Genomic DNA, 23,012 nt, shown 5'->3' on the forward strand with positions numbered 1-23,012 from the left:
AGCGAATCATGATTTATCCAGAGTTCACTACTAAAATAAATGTCAAGTTACTAGTGTACTCCGCTCTGAATCTGACCCATTCTACTGCCAGATTCAAGCACACAACCTACAGTGTCAGCCAAATGCTAGCCCTACACAGACTTGAAAGTAATGTATCTTACCCATAGCTACAATGACTTGAGTCAATTCATGAAGTTCCACAGTTCCACTTCGGTCTTGATCGATCATCATGAAATTTTGTTTCCAAGCACTGAGAGCTCCCCAGAGTTCCTTAAATTCATTGTATCCCATTTTCCCAGTATTCTCTCTCTAATATTACATAGTTAAGAAACACACAATCTTGTAGAAAGTTAGCCAACAATGCATACATCCACCTGTACTGTGATTTTGTCCCAAACATCTACACTCCAACTTCTATTTAACAGTTTGCTTGCAATATTTTAAGCAGTTGTTCTACATTAAAAGTCATTGAGCAAATAAAACAATTTCTTGTTCTGTTCTATTAATATTCTGATCTACTGTGAAAGGATAATTTTGCCAATAAAGCCTCCCTACTGTACTAAGAATAGAGATTTTAAAAATGCCTTAATTACTTTTGTCACTTGTTACTTAGCATATGTGGGCAACCTGCATGTGTCCCTCCAGCACTCTCCATGTGGCCCACTAAGGCAAGGGAGCCACATCCACTTTACCCCACAGCCCAGCTGACCAGGAATTAGCTGGGCTGTAGGGAAAAGACCACTGTTCTGGCACTGCTATCTTTGTGTTGATTGCTGGGGGTGGGAGCAGATTTCATTATATAATAGCTCCATTTACTATTTTGCTGCTGCCTACACCTTGAGTTGAAAAAGGCCAATAACTAGCACATGATCTCCATGTATAAGGTCCCAAGGTTTAATTCTTGGCATCTCTAGTTGTTTGTGTGTGTGTGTGTGTGTGTAAGGCTCTTGTCAGATTTGGGAAAGACCCTTGCCAGACACCCTGGAAAGCCACAGCAGTCAAAATAAACAATATTCAAGTCTAACTTGATAGAATGCATCCAAGATAGAAGTTTGCTTTTGTTTTCTGAAGTCCATAAATCTAGTCAGTATTCCCCCCCCCCCACTCTGATGTTATCTTTTGTTCACCTCAAAGTCATACACATTTCAGTGGTTGGCACATATGTATGAAGAAGAGAAAAGTTTTACTAAGAAAAAAATGGGTTTAACTCCTATATATCTGCTATCCATAAATTGGGAGCAGGCTAAATGAACAGTAGAGCAGAGAGTATTGGATATTCATTTACAAGAACTGTATGGGGCTGCTCGTATTCCCCCAGTCACTGGATTTGCCACATTTAAACTCTTAAGAAATGTATGGCTTATATGTTCACTACCTGTTCCCAAATACAGAAAAGACTTTTCTTTGGCACATTTTAATATCACACCCTCTAAGCTTTAAGAGGACAGATCTAGTAGAGTCACTGTGACAGATGCTGCCCCTGTAAACACAATGAGGTGGGGACTGTCTCATATTCTTTTAATAGTAGCTTGTATGAGAAGCTGGAGAAATTTTAAACTACCCCTTAGTATTTCCAGGTTCTTCTTCAAAGTTCCTACTGATCATTTTATTCAAGGGCCCCAATAGTTTAGTTACAAAGCAAGTTTTAAACATAGCAATACTGATCAGACTTCTGTGATTACTTCTTGATTATTTTTTGTTAATATAAGACTGCTCTACTTATTTTCTGTATGGTTATATATATTATTCAAGTAATTTTTATTTACATTATGCTGTTTATGATTTTGTAGTCCATGGTCTATAAATAAGAGACTGATAAACTAGTTAACACAAAGCAAATGAAAAGATATTTTTCAGTGGAGCAATTAAGAATGTATGGAACTCAAGAACCAGATGTTTGAAAGCATAGCACATGTTTAAGAAATTAGCTGATCCAGCAAAATATTCCTACTATGCCCTATGGCTCTTTGGTTGAATCAGTACCACCCAGAACTGCAGCCTCACCCAGATGACCAACAGCCTGGGAATCTAGCAAACTTTTAATGTATTTTAAATATACCTCAGCAGAATATGTAGATTAAAGTACTGCAATCAAGCTTTGAAGTAACTAGTGGGATGAGTACATGCCCTGAATTCTCAGCCTGGTAAACCAGTTTTCTCAAGCCGGGAGCAAGCATCAGGCCAGTGCTTTCCCCCGCCCTCCCTTTGTCAGTGTGACAATTCAGGTCAGCTTAAAACAGTTGCTACTGCATGCCAAACAGACAACTGTGGTTTAAACTAACCGGGATCAGTGAAGCAAAGGGAGGATACAAAGGGAGTGGGGGACCATGCAGGCCTGTTGCTTGTTCTCAGCTTGCTAAAATATGTTTTAGCACGCCAGAAACAATAAGTCTGGACCAGGCCACTCACTTTTCAATTCTGATTTCTTTATGATGGCCTATAGTCTACAGATAAATATAATCATTCTGCAGAGTGAGGCAACAGATGATGGGGGAAGGAGGAAGTGGAAATATGTTGGGTAACAGTGCTGTGTTTAACATAAAGCTTGCCCTGCGTGCTTTTAGCTAGCCTACTACCCTCAGATGTGACGGAGGCTGCAAGTGATGCATGAAGATTCTATTGCCACTCCAGTCAATGTCTGTACATGGAATTGAGGGTTGGGGGTGAGCCATCCTGTCCTTGGTCTCAGGCACCAAGGGTCTTGGGCAAGCCTCAAGTATCTCTACCTATAAAGCAGAAAGTATGTGTGTGTCACCTATGTCCCCAAATATTTACCCACTTCCACATAGGGTATTACCTTAATGCTGTTCACCAAGATAGGTCTTCGTGTAGATGGATCAGAAAAAATCTAAAAACATGCATTTTGGGTTTTAAGTATTTTTTAAAAGAATTTAATCAAAAAACCCAGCTTTACGCCTACAATTCCCAGCATGCCTTGGGTGGAACTTGCAGCATGCCTTGGGTGGGAGGCCAGACTTACTGGCCTTTGGCGACCATTGTGATTTCCAAGTTTAGTCTCAAGCAGTCAGCCCAATTTCACATAAAAGGAAACAACCCACATAAATGGGCGGTGCCTCCTCCCATCTGCCATGTATGGTTTTAAAATCATAACAAGATACAACAGCATACTTTTGACAGGCTGAACTCTGGACATGCACAAAAGCACCCTGTTCTGATATCGTTTTTTCAGAAACTGAGGGAAGCACAAGCGCAGCCTTCACCCTTAAGAGAGAGGGAGGAAAGGCGGAAAGGGAAGCACTCTGTGCATGCCCAGAAACAGGCTTGACAAAGGGGGCAAATGCTCAGCCCAGTCCCGGCCCTTCAGTACAGGCTCCTGATGGAGCACTTCATGGGTTAGAAGTGTGGGCTGAGGCAGTCCCAGAAGGACTTGGCCGGAGTTGTGCGTGTCCACTGACAGCTGCTTACCTCCCCTCCTTGGTGATGCTACTCCTGGATACTCTGTCAAGGAGCAGCATCAGCCATGAGAGGAGGAAAGCGCCTCTCATAGGACATGGGCACCTGAGGCATGCTGGGAGTAGTAGTATTGGAATGTCACTATCTCTCAGTCCTAACTCAGCCCCCACTAACTGACTTTCCCCAACTGCCACTAACTCCGCCCACCATTCAATTCTAGCCTCAGCTGTCAGTCATTCCTCCATTCACTCTTCTGTTTCAATAGCCTTGGGTAGAAGGAAATATTTATCAGGCTGTGGCAGCCATCATATGGAAGTGGCTCGCCATCCTGGGCCTGAAGGCAGAGTGCCTGGGTTGGCCGCCTCAGTTACTAGGCCCCATCGGAAGCAGAAGGGAAGGTCACAGCTCTGGGCAAAATTTATTTATTTATTAAATTTATATACCGCCCCATAGCCAAAGCTCTCTGGGTGGTTTACAAAAGTTAAAAACAGTGAACATTAAAAAGTATACAAAATTTAAAAGGCATGCTGGGAGTTGTAGATTTTGTTTTCTGTGGGGACAAATAAAAACATGATGACAGCTTCAAGAAGGCTTTGGCCAGACGTTGAGGGGGAAAGAGAGAGAGAGAGAGAGAGAAAAGAAACTAATTTAATTTATTTTAAAGTTACCTCACAGGCCTACCTTGCAGGGTTGTCATGAGGGTAAGAGAGGGTGGAAATGAATTTAATTTGTTTAAAGGTTAACTCACAGGCCTAGCACCGGCCTGCTACTTTAAGATGGTGGATTCGCTTCCCTACTATGTTATTCAGATATCTAGGCAATGCTGGGTATATTTTGAAAACATTTTTAGGTTTGCATCTTTTTTAGCTGGTAGAAAGGGTGTTGTGTGTCCTGGTTGTTTTTGAAGTTTAAACGGCTACTACGGCCAAGGCATGATGGGAGGTGTAGGCTTTTTAGGTAAAACAAAAAATGTGGTTTATTGTGAAGCTCTACTTTAAAATAAAGTTCTTATTAACACAATTTCCCATTTGTTCTAACAGAACAATTTACTAACTCAACCAAACCAAAAAACCCAACCAACCTAAAGATGAATAAGTTGCATAGAAATTTATTATATATCAAATAAATGTTATAAACATTATTCATGGACTCGAGCAACACTGGGCATATGAGCTAGTCCTATATAAATAACCTATCAGCCATTTTGAAGTAACCAGTTTCTACAGACAATTGTTCTGGAGTGAAGATTCTGTAGCACATTTAAAAAAAAAAAAAAAAGCTGTCGTATAGCCTGCTGCCATCTGTTTATTCAGAATTAAGCCCCAATAAGTTCAGTAGAACTCACCCTCAAGGTAAAAGTGCATAGGACTGTAGGCTTACTTGCTCAGATCAGCAGATCCAAACCAGTTCAGCTCCTCTACCTCTCCCCAGCTTTGTCACTGTATAAAACCGAATAACGGAAGCAACTGAGCTCACAATCTCCAAACCCTGTTACTGTGGTATATCAAATAGGGCCTAGCTAGTTTCACATGAAAGTTTATAGCTCCATCTAGATTTTTTCCAAGGATACATCCAACATTGATATCATAATTCTGCAGGTTTCCAAGCTGAATGCTGAAAATACAAGCAAACAATGCATTAAATTTATGTCAACTATATTGACAAACTTCATTATGCTGCTAATCATGGAACTTTTGAACAAAAGCTTTAATAACTATTATTCAAAGTTCTATCATTAGCAACATAATGAAGATTATAAAAACTGACAACTCAAAAACAGGCAATATCTAGCAAAACAATGGCTGTTTGTCAAGTATAGAGAACCGTGATAAAAATGCATAAAAAACTGTAGGGAAAATGATTTTCCTATTTTACACAGCTATACAAACTGTATAAATTTGCATGAGAATGGAAAATCAGAAAAGTGCAATTGTTCCAAACATTAAAGTAGCATTCAAAGTGCAGCTAAGATATAACTTGAGATCAAAGTAGCAGCTGGAAGAAATCAATAAACAAACAGTAGCCAGAAAATCAGCAAGCATTATGAAAAATAAATGTTCAGTTGTTTTTTATAAGTTTGTACAAGCAGGAATGTGAACCAGTTTTACTAGTCCAAGATATTTGAAACATGAAATTATCTCTGCCAGTATTTGAAGACATCAGGTGTGGAACAAGAGGAACATCTTCCCTCAGAGCCTTTTGAACATGGATGGGGACCAATGGCCCTCTAGATGTTCCTGCACTACAATTCCCATTATCCCAGACAATTGGCCATGCTGTGCAGGACTAATGGGAGTTAGAAGGCCAAAGGTTCTCCACCACTGCTCCTGAACAATCACATTTGTGTTTTTCCGTAAACATACTAAACTATGGAAATGCAGATCATGAACTATATTTGGGATAAAAACACAATGTTCTTTACACTTTTAGTTTTGTGGCACCCTCACTGTTCCTTGTATTACGCATGTTGCAGGAACACTACGTGCAATCTTTATCAATTGAGGCATCCCAATTAATGAGAGCATTTGTTTTTTGGATTTCTTTCAAATAAGTAGCAGAATATAAATATTGTTAAATAAAAAAAAAAACTGGGTTTTAAATTAATCAGCAAAAGGATAAAAGTAATAAAAGAATCCAACTATCAGGCTAGAGATCAAGGGGACAACAAGATCATAGAGTAATAAGAGGAAATACTGTGCCTTTAAGAAAGCCAAAAAATACTACTTAACAATTAAATTTAATGTGTTCAATAGCAACAAGTTCTTACGAGAATAAGTTCCACTGATCCCAGACTGTGTTAGACATCTCTGTAGCTCTTCAGCATCCACTTCACCATCCTGTAAAATGAATGGATAGAAATTTGTGGTTCAAGGACAGTGGCCAATCTAGTAATACAAAATCAAGTACGTATGAATTTTATAGTCTGCCAACACAATGATGCCTTGCTTAGAAACTTGCCACACACATTACATTCTATTATGTAATTAAACCATAACAAACATTCTTTCAAAATTAAGAAATGAAGCATAGCTTTCTCATTTATAAGGCTGCAGTGAGACATTGTAATAGCACAGATTTTTCACATGAAGTTGATTGACGTTTCCCCATAAACATTGTTTTTTAAAAAAGCATTTCATGTGCAGCTTTGTAAACTATGAGGCAAACCATTTTAAAACCAAGACAAAGGGTTTTCATCCTTTTCTTTTCTGCTCCAAGCACACCGTATACATTCATAGTAAATTCTAAAATTAGCTCAAATCCAGTTGCAGACAAAAAATGATCCAAGACTAAAAACTCATCTACAGTCAGAAGACATCCACGGATGATTACAATAAAAAAAAATAATCCCCCAACAAAAATCAAATAACGAAAGTCTCTTCAAGCAGTCCTGAAGCTTGATACTCATGCCAGTCAGCTATTTGTTTGATCAACTAGAACATCTCACATGGAGGAAGAGATTTGCTCACAATGGCATGAAGTGTAGCATTTCAACTACCATGGATTATCAATGCATTATCCTGTTAGGATGTCATACCTGGCATAAAGAATCTTGTCGCCCAATACTGAAAGACCCACATGCAAGCAACTTAAATGTTATGGTATATCGTACTAGCACCCCCAGATTGGTTTTAAAACAATAAAGATGAAAGCTTTTTTTGCGAGCTTCTCCAATGAAAATGTAGGGGGGTAAACTCAAAATCCTGCATTTCTTGATTTGTACCCCATGCAAGTCCCATTATTCTAAAGTTGCAAGTACAGTACTGAGCTTCTTAGAAGAAGTTTCTCAGATGTAGATATAAATGTATCTTTTTCCAACCTGAATGGCCTGATCTTCTGCCTGGATAGAACAAAAAAATTGGTATCATGCCGATCAGTTTTCGGGAGGAAGAATATGAACTTAAGTATTATTTAGCCATTTTTTTAACATGAAGTACAGTATGTATAGCTTTGTGAAACATCTCTATTACACTATTAATCCATATAGCCTCATATTAAAAGAGTGTCCAATATGACTATGCAACAGTGTGAAAGTTCTTCGGTCATCCACCCACAGAGACACAAGAATTTTCATTGGGTAAGCTCACAGGGAACAAGGAAAAGAATAACTGAAATTTTTATGATAAATACATTTCCGAGTCTCATTGACTGACAACACTCAGAAATGATTTAATTGTCCTACTTTTACCCTCCCCTCCAAAAGCAATACCCATGTTACTGCAAGTTTCTACCTGATCAGTTCTTTTGAGTGTCAAGGCCCACGCTTCCATCACCCCACTGGTCTTGCTACATGGCAGATGACAGATTGTGCTTATTTGACTGGTACTTCAGGAGTGAATGTTTATTCCTCCTATAAAAAACTAAATTTACTAAAATATTACACTTGAGAATTAAGAAAAAAATATGGAAGTCAGCAAATAAGATCCTACTTAGAGAAATTCAAAACATATTTTAAAAATCCCTTTCCCATATATTTTACTCCTTATACATACAGGTAGTTGAAAGCAGTGATTTTCAAACTATGTTCTGGGGAACCCAAGGGTTCCTTGGAAGCTTATCAAGGGTTCTTCAGTAAGATCAGTCATGGTGAAAAAGCTTCCCAAAATGACAGCTTACCAACCACTCTACTGATCTACCTCTGCACTGCATAGCTGCGGGGCAGTGTTGGGTGCATTCTAGAGCAGCCACAACGCAATACTAAGCATTTTACTCAGAAGCAAATCACACTGCATCCAATGGTGCTTACTCCTTTGTAAATGTGTTTAGGATTGCAACCACAGTTTATGCAGAGCCATTCAGGCCTGATCCTGAGTGCGTGTTCTAGACAATGCTCCAAAATCCTTTACTACACACAGGAGTTCCAAAGCAGACATACAGGGGGTTGTTCAACAGATGTCAACCTGGAAAGGGTTCCCTGAAGATACAAAGTTTGAAAACCACTGCTCTAAAGCTTTGAGTAATGCAAAGGTGATGGTGCTTCAAAATTTTCTTGTTTGCAAAAGAGGGACTACACTGGAAACCAAAATGCAGGAAAACACCCAAGCTGTACTTTTAGTTGCAATCTACATTGAATTTTGGATGGGAAACCCAATCCAGAAGCTCCCTGTGCTATGCACGCTGTAATATATAGATGAAGCTCCTATACATACAAAGGCATCCTATTTTCTTCAACAGAAGAGGTAGCTTCATGTGAGTGTCTCCTTTACATTCTCAATATGCTGTTCCCTAGGATTACCATCACACTATTTGGCAGTCATCTCACTTTTCTAGACTTATTTCTCCAGAGATGTTCTAGACTCGCCAACTCTGACCACCACCAACTCCTATCCTGGCTGCTGCTCATCAAATCCTGTCTTAAGTACTTCAAGTGCAAGTCAGAACAAAATTCTGTAGTGCACCCAACAGACTTACAGAAAAGTTACTCTACTTACAAAAAAAAAATAAGAAAACCATTTTATATAGTAGTCACCTATCTAGACTTCAAATTCATAGCTTAGCCCAGGCCATTCCTCATGTTTCTGGAGAAGTGAAGCCAGTTACCCACAGACCATTGTAGTACCTAGTATTTTAAAGCAGTTGCTGCCAGATGAAGTAAACTAGTGCTGGTCTTTAAAAAAAGCATCTGGGGCTCCTGTCTGCTTTCTCCATCTCAACCAGAAGAGATGGAGGAGGTAAATGCTATATTTTACAAATTATGAAGTATTTCCTGCCCCTCTTCCATTCTGGTTAAGGTCAGCATTTTGATATAGCCTTGCCATTTAACATCTACATTACAAGGCTATGGACAAATGCAATTAGCATCTGTCCATGAGCCTGAATGCATAAGATGGCCCACCCATTTCATCATTACCTACCCACTAATGCTATCCCATGGCTACCCACATAACACTTGGCTGCATTTCCCAATCTGAGAAGACAAAGGGTTGCTACTCTCCTTATTCTATGCCAGAAGAGAAAGCTGCAGTTTCCAATTTTATTGTTATGTTCTCTTCTAGTCCTCTTTCAGGTCTTCACTGTTTCGATTTGCTTCAGCTGGGCATTCTCAGAATTCACACATGCTCATTTCACTAAGTCACAATTCTGGCAACTAGGAAACATTTTTCTCATCTATTAGCTGTCTCAGTGACCAGAAAGCAAATGGAGCTTACAGTTGGCCAGAATACCCATTTGTTTTTCATGCAACTGTGCGAACAAAATAGAGACAAAGAAGGTTCTACAGATGCAGTTCCATCTTCTGTGTATCTCTTAGAATAAACTCAAAATCACTGTCATGGATGCTTCCCTTTGATGAGATAAAGTTTGGGGAAAGTTGTTATTAAATAAAAGTTTCTGCCTGTTATATTCAGATTAAAGGATATTAAGATACACAAGACTCTGGCTCTGAAAACACTGTTAACTGTTCAGATTTAATTTGATTTATATTCTCTACCAAGAGGTGTAGATAGTGGCTATTTCATGTGACCGGTAACTTCCACCTCAGCCCATTCTCATGACTACAGGTGCTATTTAGGGAGCGCAGTCCTTACATAGCCCCTGCTTTAGACCATATGCAATTATTCTTAGAAGTATTTTTCCCCTCTGGTCAGCTCACTAGTTCTATAAACAAAGCACTATATACAATTAAAGTGACCCATGTATGAGGCACATGCCAAAGGCATCAGCACTATTGACTAAAAGAATTACTGTATAGCCGTCACTGTTAGTGTTGGGTACTAAACAGACAAACTTTAAAATACTGACTCCTCTCCCCCCCACCCACCCCCAGTTTAACCTTAAGCATGTTGAATGGGCCTTCGAATCTTGCTGAAAACCCCACCCACAATAAAATCTGAAATGGTGCCCTTACTATGGAGAAGACATCTCGGCGTGAATAAACGTGAGTGTTGTGCTTGCTGAAATGGTAACATGTAGGATGTAACAAGTGGATGTCTTAAGACCTAAAGTTGTAAAGACTATAGAAATTAAAATGCCAGGGGGAAGGGGGAAAGCTAAAGGAAAGTTACTCACCTGAAACTGGAGTCCTTCATGAATATTGCCTTTGCAGATCCACACTCTTGAGAGAATGCATATTGGCATCACAAGTCCCAAAACGCTCTAGAGACCAATGACCTGTGGGGCCATGCATATGCCCTTTGGTGAATCTTTACCACAACCTTTTAACCAGTCCTTTCGCCCAGATTACACAGAATTCTGGTGCTACTTTATGAAATACCTAGCCATGAGCAATGTACATGACTCTTCCAACCCAAAAGCCTGATGCAGACTCAAAAATAAGATTTAAAAGTCACTTCGTGTGCGCCTCACATAAACGTTCACTAATAACCAGGCTTATTCTATATAATCCTCTCAGCCTTGAAGAGGGAAAAGAGAGCAGTACTCCACTTAAACAGCCTCCCCATTCTAATATGCCACATAATCTTGCAAATGAGATTATATGGACAGTGATTTGCAGCTAAGGAGCTAAAATACCAGACTGAAGAAATACCCCACCCCCAGCATTAAACCGTTACAGGGAGATTCTTAATATATGAAAAAGGTTATTCAAAATTTGTAATCAAGGCAGTTTTTGCTTCATTGCCTATGTTTAAATCTGCACTCACATAGCCAAAACAATAGCTAAGAACAAATAGTTCTATTTGATGTCTGCTTTCAGAACAGATAAATGAAGAGGGGAAATAATTGCACTATTTCGAAAAGTAAGGTGTATTAAGGTTGCAGATTCTTCAGTAAATACATCTACAAGTACTTTTGAAGAGTTACTGGAAGACTTGATGGTCAGGTTTGGATGATCATGGGGCCGAAAGAACCCATCAAAGGTTCTTCATCCACTTCCAGAATTTGTATGATTACCCATGATGCAGCGCAAATTGCCTTGTTGCCCAAACCCTGTGCGCGGCACCCCCACCATACCATGCACCCAGTTCAAACAACACAACCCATACTGCATCATGAGTAATTATGTAAACGGCAGTCACAGGGAAGAACCCACAATGGGTTCTTTTGCCCCCGTGATCATCCAAATGCAGCCCATGAGTAAATCTATAAACACAGCCTCAATTTACACATGTCATGACCTATCATGTTGGTAGCTATCATGGTGTTTGGCCAGTTTTCAAACATGCTATCCCAATTCCCCTCTCTCCACCCTCATAAAAAGAGATCAACTTGAAACATGTTATCAATTTGCTTTTATTTATTTTTTAGCAGCAAATCATTGACAGATCTGTACAGCAGCCTTGAATTTAACAACTCAGCTGGCTGGTAGCCACAGGAGACCATGAATTCTGCATAGACAAGGCAGGGGCTGGCAGCGGATGGATGGATCTTCCTCCTCCACCAATCTGCTTGGTCTCCTCACTGGCTGTGAAAGAGAAGCTAACCTCTTGGTTCTGTCCAAATAGGCCAACCTATATGGAAGAAGGGCTGTTGTTGTTTTACTAGCCTGCTAAGAGGCTAGTATCCCCTGTTTCCATGCTGGCGGTGGAAGGGGGCAGGGCAGAGAGCATGAAACATGTGTCTTAGCAAGATAGTAAAAAAAAAGGATGCTAGTTAATTTGGGGGACTTATGTTCATGGCTGCTTTACAGATATTACTGACAACATGTTGCTAAACAAGGTCCAGAAAGACTATTCTATTCTCAATGCTATATTCAGCAAAACAAGGAGCGCTCTCTCAAAACTTTAAAGTAGGAGCTTAAACAACTTACCTGTCCAGCAATAGCGGTGAAGAATGTCCACAAGGGATCAGCAGCAGCGGCAGCAGCGTAGGCGCCAGAATAAACAGAATAGCCAGGAGATCCACCATGGGCCACACTTGGTACTCCTCCAGGGACTGGCTGACCCATTGCCATTTGCATCGGCATCTGACCACGGTAAGCTCCATACTTGTATAAAAAGAATAGGCACAGTTTACTATATTAGCCAGTTCAGTACAAACGCTCATTGCCAATGACAGATGCATTTATTTCCATAGTATCAAAATGCATCACATACCCAAGGGTGTGTGTGCACACACGTATTCCAATTCTAATATTACTACATCTTTTTGCCAAGGTAACACATCTAAGCAGCTCTACCCAAAAGCAGTTAAGCAGCAGATATTCTTGACTACTAACTCCTAAGCCAGTCACACAGCAACAGGCTTCACTACTGTGCCAGCAAAGACACAACACAGTACACATACTATGTAAGGGACTGCTCAACTAAGTGATAGCCAGTCAAGGAACAAATAGGATCAAATGTGTACCTGAAAATAAAATAATTATTTCTTACGTGCCTCTCCCTTTAGCTCAAGGCGGTTCTAGCAAAGGATTGAGAGAGAGAAATCATAGTAGTGCAGGCAATCAGAGCATTCCCAGTAAAGAAAACTAGCCAGTTCAGCTACTTTTCCCATGATTGCACAAAGCTCTGTACGAAATACATTGCGACTTGGTTCACAGGTAATGACAAACTATGGTTTGTTGAATCGTGGGTTATGCGTGAACCCAGAACTATGGGTTAACTATGGGTTAAATAAACCATGGGTTGGTTTTCTGTGTGAACCAGGCCTGTATCTAGTCCACATAAGAAAACAATGGCCTGGTTTGCAAATAACACTAACCCATGGTTTATTTCGCTCATAGTTTATTATCAAACAGACTGTAGCTTGTTTTCTCAATCCCTGGGTTATTTGTTTCCCTCCTTCACCCACTACCTCCCTGTATCCCAAATGTTTTTGCAATGCAGGTAAAGAGGATTTTGTTTTGTTTATTTACTGCTCTCGCCTGCCACCTCTGTAGCCTGGCACAACTACCCATGGTGCTGGGTATGCATGTAACAATCTATGGTTTAAACAATCCAGAGTTCTCAACCTAACAAACTATGTGTTATCTTTCTGGGTTATTCATTGTTAACAAGCTATGGCTTGTTAACATGGCTGTACTCATGACAACCCAGATTTCAACAATTGATCCCAATGGTTACTGTTACCGTATTTCTTCGATTCTAAGACACTTTTTTCCCCATATAAACATCTCTAAAAACTGGGTGCGTCTTAGAATCGCAGGTCATTTATTATTTCTTAAAATCAAAGCTTTTTTTTCCTGTTGGTGGTACTGAAATTAGTGTGCGTCTTACAATCGATGGCGTCTTAGAATCGAAGAAATACGGTATATGCATTTATTAGTATAAATGAAACAGTCATACTAATATTGAATTTTGTAGCAGGCAGCCTCCCTGCTACAAAAAGGAACAATTTGTTTTTGTTAGTGCCAGAAAGAAAGAGGCCATCATCGTCAAACCTTCCCTTACTACTTATTTTAAGAGAAGGGGGTCAAAGAAAGAAAACTACTCAACAAAAAGAAGCAAGCCTTTTAAAAATGCTGATTCCAAACTGACATGATCAATGTTCACTTATCATTAACCACTAAGACTAGCCTGTAATTTCTAATTTTCTGGTATTCTATAATTATTACTACTTTGTGTGTACACAAACATGCACCAAATTCACTTGCTTTATGGCAATTATTACACTTCCATTTGATTTAAAATTTAAGATTGGAATGCTATTATGAAAATGTATTCATAAATAGGACCAAAGAGGTGTCTGAGATATTACAACAATTTGCCAAAAGCAAGGCATTTCTTATAGCAAGTGTAGCTATTCATCCATTCTTTATTTTTCCTATGACTTTTAAAATTAACACCACCATCCTTTACATGTCTATACAGAACTATGTCTGTTGAGTTCAGTGGGAGCTTAGAATATTTATTTTTCAATTTATGAGCTACATTTTCTAGTTCATATCCACACATCTGAGAGTTGGGGTGTCCTATCCAGCGAGTTAGCAGCCTCTGAACTTGAAAGCTGTTGAGTATCCAATGCAGGGCAGGAGGAGAATGGCAGCTCCATTCTACAGCTGCCCTACATATCTGTTAGACAGGTGGTGTCACCCATCTAGCAGTGGTGCCTCGGATTGGGAGGGAAGGAGGCTGGGGTGGCTATAGGAAATGGCGTAACACAGTCACCCCAGTCTCCTTGCCTCTTGGAATACCCCCTTTTCTGGGTGGATAAGAAAGTCTTCACCTGGTACCATAACACACAAAGAAGGCACTATTATTATTATTTATCATACTTATACCCTGCTCCTCAGCCAAAAAAGGCTCTCAGAGCGGCTTACAATTAGTTAGCAAAAAAGACAATCCCTGCTCTCAGGTTTACAGTCTAATAAAGACTTGACACACAACGAAAAGGAGTTCAGGAGGGAAGACGGAAAAGAGAGAGAGAGATTGAGATTAAGTGGACCGGCAACAGGGCTGATGGGACTGTCCTGCTCCCGAAGGAGAGGAGTCCAACTGGAGCAGGCCCTGATGTTTCCTCAGCCTGCTACTTGTCCCCATGCTCTTTCTTCTCCCCCACAGGGCCAAGATGACAGTTTGCCCTGCAGGGGTGGGGGAAGAGTCCAACTGGAGCAGGCCCTGATGTTTCCTGGGCCTGCTCCTTGTACTAGGTAAGCCTCTTTAGGGAAACTATTCTAGAGTCAGGATACCATCAACTAAAAGGCCCTATCTTTAGTTGCCATCAATCTTACTTCGGTTGGCAAGGGCAGATGGAGCAAGACTTCCAAGGAGGACCTTAATTAGGCATATACAGGAGAAGGTGATCTCTCAGGTATATACAGAAGTTGCCAACAACATTCAATTCTCCATAAAATGTAGGTAAAGACTTCTCAGCCCCACTAACAAGCAGAAAATTACATTTAGCTGCCATGGAACTGAAAAGTATCACACAGCCTGTAGAGTAGAATGTCTACCATTTCCTTCCATCAGCCAAAGAGCTGCTGGGCTGTGCATAGACATACAAGTTTTGCTTGTTTGGCCTTATTGCTTGTTTGGTCTTATTTCAGCCTGTTCTAAAATGCCTAGAAAATTATTTAAACAGAAGGAACCATCCAAATGCTCAAAATAAAGTAAAGTACCCTCTGCAACAAGGGATAAAGGTTGTATAACAGTAACAAACGACACCCCCACCAAGTTATATAGAAGCCTAAACTGAGCAGTCATTAACATTTATTTTTCTTGTTTGTCTGCTTAATTTATATTCTGCCTTTCTTCCAAGGAGTACAAGGCAGCATACATGATCCTTCTCTCCATTTTATCCTCACAACAACCCTGTGAGGTAGGTTAAGCTGAGAGTCAGTGACTGCCCCAAAGTTCTGGTGAGCTTCATGGTCTTGTGCAGGGACTAGAACACTGATCTCCCAAGTCCTGATCCAGCACTCTAACCACTACACCTCACTGGCTGTCTACATGGAGCTTATTCAATGTCAGACCAAGTTAGAGTAGACCCATTGAAATGAGAGGGACTTCACTTAAACTATTATTGGATAAACCCCTGAATGTAATGTTTTGCCAGCATACAACTATTTATTCCTGCCCACAGCTTGAGAAAAGCAGCAGCTCTTTTCTGTTTTAACATGGGATTGATCAGAGCAGCCATTCCCAAGCTGGTGCCCTCCAGATGTGTCCCAGAACATGGTCTGAAGGCACATGAGGCAGCCACATAGTTGAAGCTAAGCAGGTCTAGATCACATTGAGTTCCACAATGGAAGAAAAGTGTCATATAAACGTAATAAATGAAATGAAAATGTGTTGAACTACATCTCCCAGCATCCCCCAGCCATCCAGTTTGTGCCCTACTGCACAAACTTTATTACAGACCTCCCAGTTCCAGGAATTTAAGCCTTAAAAACACTCAAAATTAAGAATGCCATATGTTGTGTGTGAGTGTGTTTGTTCACGTGTATAGATGTTTGTATTGGCCTTGGCTGCTGCGCCTTTAACAACGGCTGAAACACCCAGAAAAAAAACCGAAAAGTTCCGCAGCTGGAATCTTAAAACGCTGCCCTTCATGACACACACAATAATGGGCCCAGGGAGAGAGAGGGGGGGTGAGGGAAGAAGAAAAAGAAACGAGCCTTAGGTTTAAAAATGGCAACCCCCTACTTGGGTTGTCACAGGCAAGCACGCCTCCCATTTCCTCTGGTGCGGGCAGAAGCCCTCCCGCTTGCCTCCCGGCCAGTTACAAGGGAAAAGGCAGACAGGCCAGGCAGGCCATCCCTCCCTCCCCCGCTCCCCAGCACGCACGCACACGCACACACACACCACGGACGGAGGTGCTCAGGCTCGGCGGAAGGAGCCCGAGATTTCGGAGGGCCTAAAAAGAAGGCCCCGGGCTGCGAAAGAACGGCCGGACTCCCCCCCCCCCCTCCCACCTGCCACGGCCCCACCAGCCAGGTCGAGGGCGGACGGAAAGACCTCCCTCAGAGGCTGACAGCTGGATCACGACGCCGGATAAAAGGGCCCTGAAGGAGAGCGAGCGAGAGAAAGGCCAACAGGCCTTCTCGCCCTGATCCCCCTCTCGCTTTATTTTTATTTTATTTTTTTCACTCACCGCTCCGAACCCTGGGTACGTCATGTCGACGTTACGAGAGAAGACCGTTAGAAGGCGGGGAGGAAGCCGTTGCCCGAATTCAAAGCCCGGCTGAACTCGAATCTACCACGGCAATCGCTTGCGTTCTTCAATCCCGACCGCGGTGGCTTCCTTCTTCTTCCTGGCTCGTCGTTCGAAAAAGCGGAAGTTCCTTTACTTGCTCGCCCTCTCTTATCGCCGCTTGCGATTGGCTGACGCGTTCGCCCGCCTCCTCTCAGGATAGGCCTCCGAGTGGAGGGGGGGTGGGGTGAAGGCGGAAGATGAGACGAAGACTTGAAGGCGGAAGTGGAGAGGCGGGATGAAGATCAGGACAGATGAAAGACTTCCGGTTAAAAGTGGCAAGGGTTGAATGACCACAGAGGCAAGAAAATTGTAGAGTAACCCATCCCTTTTTTTTCTCTGTTGAAGACTTCCGGGTTTAAATTGGAAGTTAGAGCTGCCCATAGAAATCAGTGAAATTCTAAATGATTGGACTGCAGCGTCCAATATTCTCATATTGCGCGAAGGGGACTGCGCTGTGGCTGGGAGAGAGTCGCTTACAGCCGGCCTGCCACGCAGTTCACTGATAGCATTTCAGGTTTGAGATGTGGCGCAGTCTCTATTTTGTATTTCTATCCAAAAGCCTACTATCTCTCTCAGCCTACAGCAAAGGGGGGAAAGACAATGCCGAGATGCTGTCTCTCCTTAGCTGTAAGTAACCTCCATTAAACTCAATGGGGTTTACTAATGAGTAAACATTTAAATTATATTGTGCTGTAAATTGCCCCCTCCCAACTCAAATCCAGCACTCACAACGCAATGCAATACATGAGACTTATTCTAGATCAATGTGTATGGAGTTACAGCCTTAATTACATGCAGTTGTCCTGTTTAGCAGTGACTTCCATTGTGCTTGTACCTCTTAAATTTTTAATCAGGATGTTCATATTTTAAAAGATTTGTATTAGAAAAAGCTTGAACTCCTGACTTGGCTGGTACCTTTCATTCGGGGATTGACAAACTGGGGCCAAATCACATTAAAATCTTGAATTTCTCCATTGATTTCTTTCACTTGGAGGGTGTGTGTGTTGAGCTCTGTGTATCAATAGCCAGTAGCTCTGTCAGGTGGTGTAGTGGTAAATTTTAAAGTGCAGGTGCTCATCATGACAGCCCCCAAAGAGGGGCCAAAGATAAGAACATAAGAGCCATATTGGATCAGATCAAAGGTCCATTTAGTCCAGCACTCTGTCCACACAGTAGCCAACCAACTGTCGACCAGGGACCTACAAGCAGCAACTGGTGTATATAGGCTTTCTGCATCTGACACTGGAGATAGCACATAGCCATCAGGACTAGTAGCTATTAATAGTTTTCAGGAATTTATCCAACCCCCTTTTGAAGCTATCCAAATTGGTGATCATTACTACATGTAGTACTGAATTCCACTGTTCAACTACATGCTGTGTGAAGTTCTACCTTTGATCTATCCTGAATCTCCCACCAAAAGCCCCATGTATTTCTGCCTCTTGCTTTTTAGGCCTTCTGCCTTGATCCATATCAATAAAACAGTTCTAGCAGTGTTCATCTCCATTAGGAATGTGCCTTTTGTAAAGCTAATGGGTCTTAATTGTCCATTCGAAACCAAACTACCCCAAAACACTTTGCATTACAACAGGGAACTATTCTCCCCTCCTTCCCCGCCCCCAGCTGGAATCATAGAATAGCAGAGTTGGAAGGGGCCTACAAGGCCATGGAGTCCAACCCCCTGCTCAATGCAGGAATCCTAAAGCATCCCCGACAGATGCTTGTCCAGCTGCCTCTTGAAGGCCTCTAGTGTGGGAGAGCCCACAACCTCCCTAGGTAACTGAAGTCTAAGGAGGAGTGGCACGTGATGTCAGCATCCTTGCTACTAAAGAAGTGTCTGCACCTGTGAGCCCTGTCACCACTGTATCACTGGCAGTATGAGAATAGTGGATGCTCAGACCTTTCCAATTCTATTCAGGCTTGCGTGTGAGTGGGATGTAGGAGAATGGGATCACTTGAAATATCTTGGTACATAATTGTGTTCCACTTTCTGGTCTGTCTATTTCTTGATAGTATATCCCCTAGGGTTATCCTTGTTGATCTTTTCCAGCAGAAAGTCTTGTGGCAACTTAGAAATTTATTTTGCCATACTTTGTGGGAGTGGAGCCCATGTTATTGGACTCATAAAAATGCTACCTTCAGTTGGTGGATTATATACACACATGCATAAAAGCAGCAGCAGGGGATATAAAAAGATGGCTTGCTCAAGAGGGTCAAATGCTGTGTTTCACAGAAAGACAAATGGGCACCAATTGGTTTTGTTTTTTATTCTAACTGAGATGCTTTATATGAGAGGGGAAACTTTTCATTTAGACCAGGCCAAGGACATGCTTTTGCAAATGTAATGGGTAGAACATTTCCCTGAGCGGAGACAGGATAATATATGACTATTTTATCAGCAGTTGACCTAACATGAAACACTCCAAGCCCCTAATCCCCGCCTTTGTAAGGAAGGAGTAAACTAGATGTTTACAGATGATGAAATGTAACTAATCTGCAAAGAGGGAAAATGAAAGTGATAATAAGCAAGCATTCAAGCGTTTGATAGATAATATAAAGGTTTTCTGCAGCAGTTTAAAAATAGTTGGAGACGGTTTTGGCGTTAAGTCCAGTTGTGAAATCCATTGTCAACTTTGGCCAAGGACACTTTTATCAAGAAAGTCCCATTGAACTCTGGAGGGTCCTAATTTTACCTAAATAGGATTAGGAGGATTAGGCTGTAAATGGTTTACTTTAGGCTTTCCAGATGCTGAACTACAACTCCCAGCTCCAGACTATTGGCTAGGCTTGATGGGGCTGATAGGAATTGTTATCCAAACTGGCTGAGGATAACCAGTTGCCTACCCCAGCTTTAAGCAATGTTTATTTATGGGGCCACCATGTCAAGGCTGTATAAAGATGACTGCTTGCTAACAGAAATGATTGGTTGAAATCCCATCAATGAGAGCTAATGGTTACTGGGTCATTTTCTGATGGGCAACTTACCTACAAGAATGGGGTTTCAGACCACTACTCTGTACAGGTTGAGAAAACCAGGCAGTATGGGGTTGGGAGAGCTCTGTGAGAACTTAACTTGAGTTAGCTAAAAACTGAGGAGGAACTTTCACTGAGGTTGGCTGGTTGCAACTGCTGCTCTCTGGGAATCTGATATAGGGTTAATAGTTCTGCTCCTTTCTTGCATAGTCCATGAGTCTCTGGGGCTCCCTCATCCAAAGGAAATAAAACTAGAAGAGTATATTGTCTTGTACCAACAGGTAATTAGTTTAGCATTTGTCAAGATACCAACTCTCATATTAAAAGTTTTGTCTTGTTTAAATTGTTGGGATTATGTATGTGTAACAATTCATTGTCTGTAAATGTGAAACATTTCTATACTTTTCGTGCTTAGTAGTGCAGCCAGAAAGATTAATAAATTTGTTGTCTGAGCCTGTGAGAATATTCACCAGGCTGACTTGTAGAGAATAAATTTGCCACTTTAAAAGCCCATTGCCATAAAGAAGTAATTAGTTCTCACTAACGCTTCAATTCAAAGCCCACTTAATAGCAAACAAGTCTCACTGAACATTGTGAGACTTGTGAATAAGCATCCTTAGGACCGTTTCTAAACATTATTTTATACTGTCATTTTAAAGCTTTTATATTTTGTATTGTATTTTATAATATAATGTGTTTTAATTTTTGTGAAGCGCCCAGACAGCTTTGGCTATTGGGTGGTATAGAAATGTAACAAATAAACGGACAAGTAAACATGAGATGGGCTAGGTCAGCCTTCCTCAACCTGGGGTGCTCCAGATGTGTTGGACTGCATCTCCCAGAATGCCCCAGCCAGCAGAGTGGGGCATTCTGGGAGTTGTAGTCCAACACATCTGGAGCGCCCCAGGTTGAGGAAGGCTGGGCTAGGTAATCCTTTGGTTCCACTATACCAAACAGCATAGTTGCAAACCTATAAATGTCCAGATGCAAAAGTCAAAACAACAAAATGAAAAAAGAAATCCATAGGATGTAGAAAGAGTTATATACTCTCTGTGTGATTTTAAGGCAGCTTTAAAGACTAGCCTTTTCCGGCAGGCCTATCCAGATCAATGTTAAATCATGAATTTTTAAGATGTATTGATTCCTGTTCTAATGTTGTTCCCCGCCTCGATCTAAAAGGAGAGGCGGGTAAGAAATAAATTATTATTACTACTACTATTATTATTATTATATAAATTTCAGATAAAATGGCAAACTAGTTTGACAAAGGACCAGGTGTGTGAGGAGAGGAGGTAGTGTGTACATACTCAGGTCATTCCTGATTGTTATATAAATTGTGATGTCACAAACATGTATGTTCTGAACATTCATGCTGGCAATTTTTCATACTTCTGATTTCCTAATTCACTCGCTTTTAGAATTGGCAAGGCCTCGCACCCAGATATAAGAAATAAAAGGAAAACCAGAGATGTGATGGATAAAACAGAAACACCGATGAAAGACAATAGGAAAGGAAAGGAAAATGAAACAGAAACAGGGCTGCATTCAGATGCAATGTTCTCTGCTCATATGCTCTTCCTCTCCTTTCCTTCGCTTTCCTGCTTTGCTTAATATAACTCTTGTTTATTATAACACATTAAGTTGGGAGGCTAGTATGCTGCAAAGTGAAGCTCTTCCCCATCCTGTACCATCTTTATTTGGATTCAAAAGGATGTTTTTAAATTTTGGAACTTAGTCCTCCGTCTCTGTCTTGTACTTAGGTTCTTGGGCAAGTTTCTTTTAGTCTTCTGGAAAAATGAAAGTTTTGTGACCAGCCAAGGGCAAGCCTGTTCCCCCATGGGAGCCATTTTGTGAGAACACCCACAACATTCTCTCAGAATTTTTAAGTTGTCTACTGACCCAAAAGGTTTGGGGCTGCTGGTTTACACTGACTGTAGTAGCATTTCTCTTAGGATCTCAGGTGGGAGTCCTTCGAAGCCCTTCCTGGAGATCCTAGAGAATGTTTTGCATGCAGAACAGGTGCTCTGCCATAGACCTTTTGAACCAAAAACATCTATCCCCCACTTCTGCAACTTCATGCTAAAAGAAGGTTTTACTCTTCAGTATTAAGACCAACTTAAAAAAAATGAACTGCAACAGAAGGTTTCTCATCAGGAATATTCAGAAGACATGCTTACTTGGCCCACTAGAAGAAGGGTGGGATGAAAATGTAATTAACTGAATGACTCATTAAAAAGGCCATTGCGGTAGGAAGTTCACTGTATGAAAAAGAAAAAGAACCCTGTGTGAGAAGAACCTTGGGACTGCTCAGTGCCCCTGTGATTGCTTGGGATGCGGTTTTGAAGTTATTGCTAAATGAAGCAACGCAGCAAACAAAAACGAAAACCACTCATTGTATTGGTTTTGTTATTTGCCCTGTCTTTTCAACCAAAGAACACAAGGTTCCTTACAAAAATATGAGTATAATACAAAAAAGATAAACTGCACATACTTATCGTTTATTTATTTAAAAACAAGATAAAATACACAAAACTTAACATGTTGAAAATAACAAATCTGAAAGAATAAAAATGTCTTTTGCCTAGCACGAAAAGGATAACAACATTGACCCTAGGAAAATGTCTTTGAGAAGGAAGTTTCAAAATGAGGTGAGAAGATTCACAGACTAGAATAAATGAGTCTTTAGGTGTGTGTTTTAAAGCCAGCAGTGATGAGGCCATACATCTCTCCTGCAGAGCAAATTCCCAAGGAAAGGAACCACCACTGAGAAAGACTTTGCCTGGTACCCTCCCGCATAATGGCTCTTGCTTGTGGGCCAGAGTCAGTCTGGTCAGTTTCAGTATGGGAGGAGGCACCTCAGGCAGCAAAATGTCTTGGGCTGACCCTTCCCAGGAAAGCCTGCTGCTTAAATCAAATCATTATCACTAAAATTCTATGCATACACTGTTACATTTGAATCGAAGGCAGGGACTGTAACAAGCACTCTTACATCCACATCCAGTGGTGCAGTTAGGTAATTTTAGACTTTGGACAGTCCTATAGAGAATGACTTCACTTTCTTCGAAATGAGATGAGTGTCCTGCAGCGTTTCAGGG

General features: G+C 41.1%; 1 protein-coding gene across 2 annotated transcripts in view; it reads right to left on the bottom strand.

The window, feature by feature from the left end:
* The window catches only part of GCA (grancalcin), a 216,414-nt gene that overhangs the window by 6,589 nt on the left and 186,813 nt on the right, over window positions 1–23,012 (bottom strand). Inside the window, exons 2-6 of one of the 2 annotated variants that reach the window (XM_063116488.1) lie at window positions 16,843–16,901; window positions 12,119–12,295; window positions 6,182–6,251; window positions 4,985–5,028; window positions 162–309 (exon numbers count right to left, since the gene is read on the bottom strand). In XM_063116488.1, the coding sequence (XP_062972558.1) occupies window positions 162–309; window positions 4,985–5,028; window positions 6,182–6,251; window positions 12,119–12,295; window positions 16,843–16,866 (463 nt within the window). In that variant the 5' untranslated portion in view covers window positions 16,867–16,901. Of the gene's footprint in view, window positions 1–161; window positions 310–4,984; window positions 5,029–6,181; window positions 6,252–12,118; window positions 12,296–16,842; window positions 17,023–23,012 lie in introns of those variants that run through there. The other variant, XM_063116486.1, reaches the window with a different exon arrangement.

Source organism: Elgaria multicarinata, chromosome 2 (assembly GCF_023053635.1).
Source record: "Elgaria multicarinata webbii isolate HBS135686 ecotype San Diego chromosome 2, rElgMul1.1.pri, whole genome shotgun sequence".
Taxonomy (NCBI): Eukaryota; Metazoa; Chordata; class Lepidosauria; order Squamata; family Anguidae; genus Elgaria; species Elgaria multicarinata.